This window comes from Pterocles gutturalis, unplaced genomic scaffold, assembly GCF_000699245.1.
Source record: "Pterocles gutturalis isolate BGI_N339 unplaced genomic scaffold, ASM69924v1 scaffold15504, whole genome shotgun sequence".
NCBI lineage: Eukaryota > Metazoa > Chordata > Aves > Pterocliformes > Pteroclidae > Pterocles > Pterocles gutturalis.
This window is the reverse complement of record NW_010135983.1, coordinates 1,303-4,532: the sequence shown is the minus strand read 5'-3', so window position 1 is coordinate 4,532 and position 3,230 is coordinate 1,303. Positions and strand designations below refer to the sequence as shown.

The following is a 3,230-nucleotide window of genomic DNA, read 5'->3' as shown; positions in this document are numbered from 1 at the left end:
CCCCCCAGCAAATGTGCATGGAGGGCAAGTGAAACCTGGCTCTTACCTGGCGTTTGCGCCTCTTCATTATCTCCTTGAACTGGAAATGGGGCAGCTGATGGAGCACAGAGCTCTGCCCTGCTCTGGTCCAGCCAGAGGCTGATGCTTTCCCCTGCAACACAGACCTGGAGCCGTGGGACTGCAGCTGTGGCTCCACAGCCGGGTGAAGAGGGGTGGTTAGGGGAGATGGACAGGGCGATCTGCTTCTCCACGTCCCATTCCTCCATGCTCCACCAGGAAGGAGCCAGCAAGCTCCACATGATCAGCCCACGTCCCATGCTTCCACCCGGAAGGAGCCAGCAAGCTCCACATGATCAGCCCACATCCCATGCTTCCACCCTGGGGCACTCCCAGGCTGAGCTGGGCATCCTGGATCATCTTGTGCAAAAACTCTCCGTGCAAGAAGCTGCTTCCCAAGTAAGACCAGTTCCAAAATTAAAGTAGCACTTTCAGGAAGGTACCCTGCTCTTTCCCAGTGTAGGTACAATGTACCCTCTTCCCCTTAGCAGCCCTTCTGTCTTTAAAAAAAAAAAAAAAAAAAAGAAGTTTATGGCAAATCTAAAAGAGCTACACCAGTAAGTCCAGTGCCCCCCACACATCCAGGCAAGCCTGGCCGGTGGCCTCACCTGGCTGCCCATGTCCCCAGGAAGTACCTGCAGAGCCATGCAGGCAGCTCTGGTCCCCGAGGGTTGCAGGGTTGCGGGGATGGTGGCAGCCCTTGCCATGGCAGCCATCACCATGGCACCCAGCATCCCGGTTCCCCATGGAGTGTCCGCTCCCGGGGGCAGACAGGGCTGGCAGACAGCAGAGTCGAGGCATGGTGTAACGGAGGCTCCCAGCCCGGCTAAAGCCCAACCTGCAAATCCTCCACAGGATGGAGATAGGTTTGGCCGCTGAATGACTTGGCCTCTCACCTGCCTTAACTTCTCCTCCCCAGCCCTGGCCTGGTGCTACCTGGGGATGCTGCTGGGAAGGAAAGAAACGTTTTCCACCACCCCGACGGGGATCCAGGACTGTGGCTTCTCCCAGACTGACCCCCCTCCACTGCCTTGGAAAGGTGCTATACCCAGTGCTGCTGGACCAGGGACTGATTCGGGTCCTTTGTTCACTGCCCCCCTGTCCTCAGCACTTTTCCTCCCGGAAATCCCCCAGGGCAAAGGGGGGAGGCCCCAGACGGGAGTGGATACTTTCGGTCCTGCCATGTACAGAGCAGACCCCTCCCAGGTGGCATGTTTGACCATGTTTGGCACAAATCAGCCTCTGGCAAAGCAGTGGGCAAGCAGCTTGATGACAGGCTGCAGGGACAGCAGTACCTTTATTAGATTGCTCCAGCACAGCTGGAAAAAATAAGAAGCACAGACAGGCTTCCAGGTACATAACCCCCAAGCTTAGCCCCGCAGACAGTCCTGTCTGCTGATTTAATGTCAGCTGTCCCCACAGACTGCGCCTCTTGTATAGCCTTAAACCCTCACGGTTAAAACACCGCCCCGGCAAATCAATCCAAGATGGTTTTGTCCCTTTGATCAGCACAGCAGGCAATAAGTCACTGACGAAAACACGTTTGGCTTCTGTGGCTCAAAAAGGCAACAGAAAGAGCAAAAGACAACCTGAACCGCCTGGTGAAAATCTTCTACTTCCTGGGCAAGCAGGAGATGGCCACAAGATGCGAAGTGGCACTGGATGTCCTGTGGGACCCGTCTCCATCAGGGTCAGCACAGCGCGCTGGGTGTCCAACGGGGTGGGCAGGTCCCCTTCCCCCGGGGACTTGTCCTCCTCCTCCAGCCTCCCAGACAGAGGGAGAGGTAATTGTCTTGCTATCCCTCAGTCGGGCAATAGGTTCACGCCAGGTGCACTGGAGACAATGAGCACAGAGTCGAGATCCACCTCCTAGCCTTTAATGTACAGAAAGGGGTGCTAGGCGATAGTTCCCAAAAACTAATTACCTTCGGGCAACCTTATCTCCTTTTCCCCCATCCCCTGGTCATCTATCTCGGCTGCCATTAGCTCATCCTTGTCATTCCTGTGTTATCTTGCTCTGATTTTTCACCCTGAGGAGCCACAGCCTGACAAAAGCAGTGAAAGCTGGGTTCAGCGAGGTTGGTCCCTGGCAGCCAGGAAATCTGGGCCAGATCCTGCCTCTGGCGCTGAGCTGCTGAGGGCCTTCCCCAGGTCCCTCTGGGCAACGTTTTACAGGGTGCTGAGTCACCTTGCAGAACTGGCTTGACTGTTTAATGACTTTAATGCTCCTTAATCACCCAGGAGCACCAAAAATGTGCCCTTTAATCCCTTAATTTTGCCCATTTCCAGCCCTTTACAAACAGGAGTGCACATTAGTATTTCCCATCAGAGAAGAACCATGAAGATTTCTTCAAATCCCATTTTTAAATAAGGACTCATTCTTCCTTATATTTAAACAGGATTATTATCATAAAACGAGGCTCAGTGAAGTGAAATCTCCTCTAGTGAAGTACTTTAATATGTGGTTACAACTGCTCGTCAGAGATGTTTCACTTCCTTTGAGCTAGAGGCAGGAGACTGAAAAGTGCAGCACCAAGGCGGTCACTGGGTGCTGGGTGGTGTCCGTCTGCCAGGTTTGACTGAAGGAAGCTGAAATGACATCAGAAAAAGGCTGCTGGGACGGCAGCAGGCTGTCCCTCGGGGAGCCACGGTGCCTGGCACAGCGACCCCCACGCTGCAGCAGGCACACGCCAGCGGGATGTCACCACCCTGGTTACTACAGGCTATAAGCAACAACACAGCCTGGACATTTTTACCCCATGGCTTTGTAGGTCCCCAGATTCCACATTTCCATGTTTGTTGCTTTTTGCAAAGATTTTTCCCCACTCTGAGGCTGCCTTCCCGCACCCACACCGTCACCACCCAAGCCTGGCAGATCCCGGCATCCACCAGCTGGACTGACCCACAGGGCTGGGCTGCGGACGCCTGACGCCTTTCTTCATCTTAATTCCTGCAGATTCACAGCGCTACGGCATGCTCAAGGTGAACAAGGCTCTAGAGTTCAGAATTTTGCTTTCATTAAGATTAACCTCTACCTTCATGGAACCCAAGTGTCTCCACAGAGAAATGCAAAGGGAGGAAAGATGCCTTCCTTGCTCTCCCTCTTAAAATCCCTCCTGCTGAGAGCTCAGCACCAGAAAGGGGCAAGGGAAGCCCTCCTGTAGCCTCTGCTG

General features: G+C 54.1%; 1 protein-coding gene across 1 annotated transcript in view; it reads right to left on the bottom strand.

Annotated features, from left to right (window-relative positions):
* LOC104468111 (chromosome unknown open reading frame, human C1orf177) overlaps positions 1-677 on the bottom strand; it is a gene marked incomplete at its 3' end in the record, with an annotated part of 3,323 nt that extends 2,646 nt beyond the window's left edge. Inside the window, exons 1-2 of the mRNA XM_010082132.1 lie at positions 666-677; positions 47-151 (exon numbers count right to left, since the gene is read on the bottom strand). Coding sequence (XP_010080434.1) covers positions 47-151; positions 666-677 — 117 coding nt within the window. The remainder of the gene's footprint in view (positions 1-46; positions 152-665) is intronic.
* Positions 678-3,230: the final 2,553 nt, after the last annotated feature.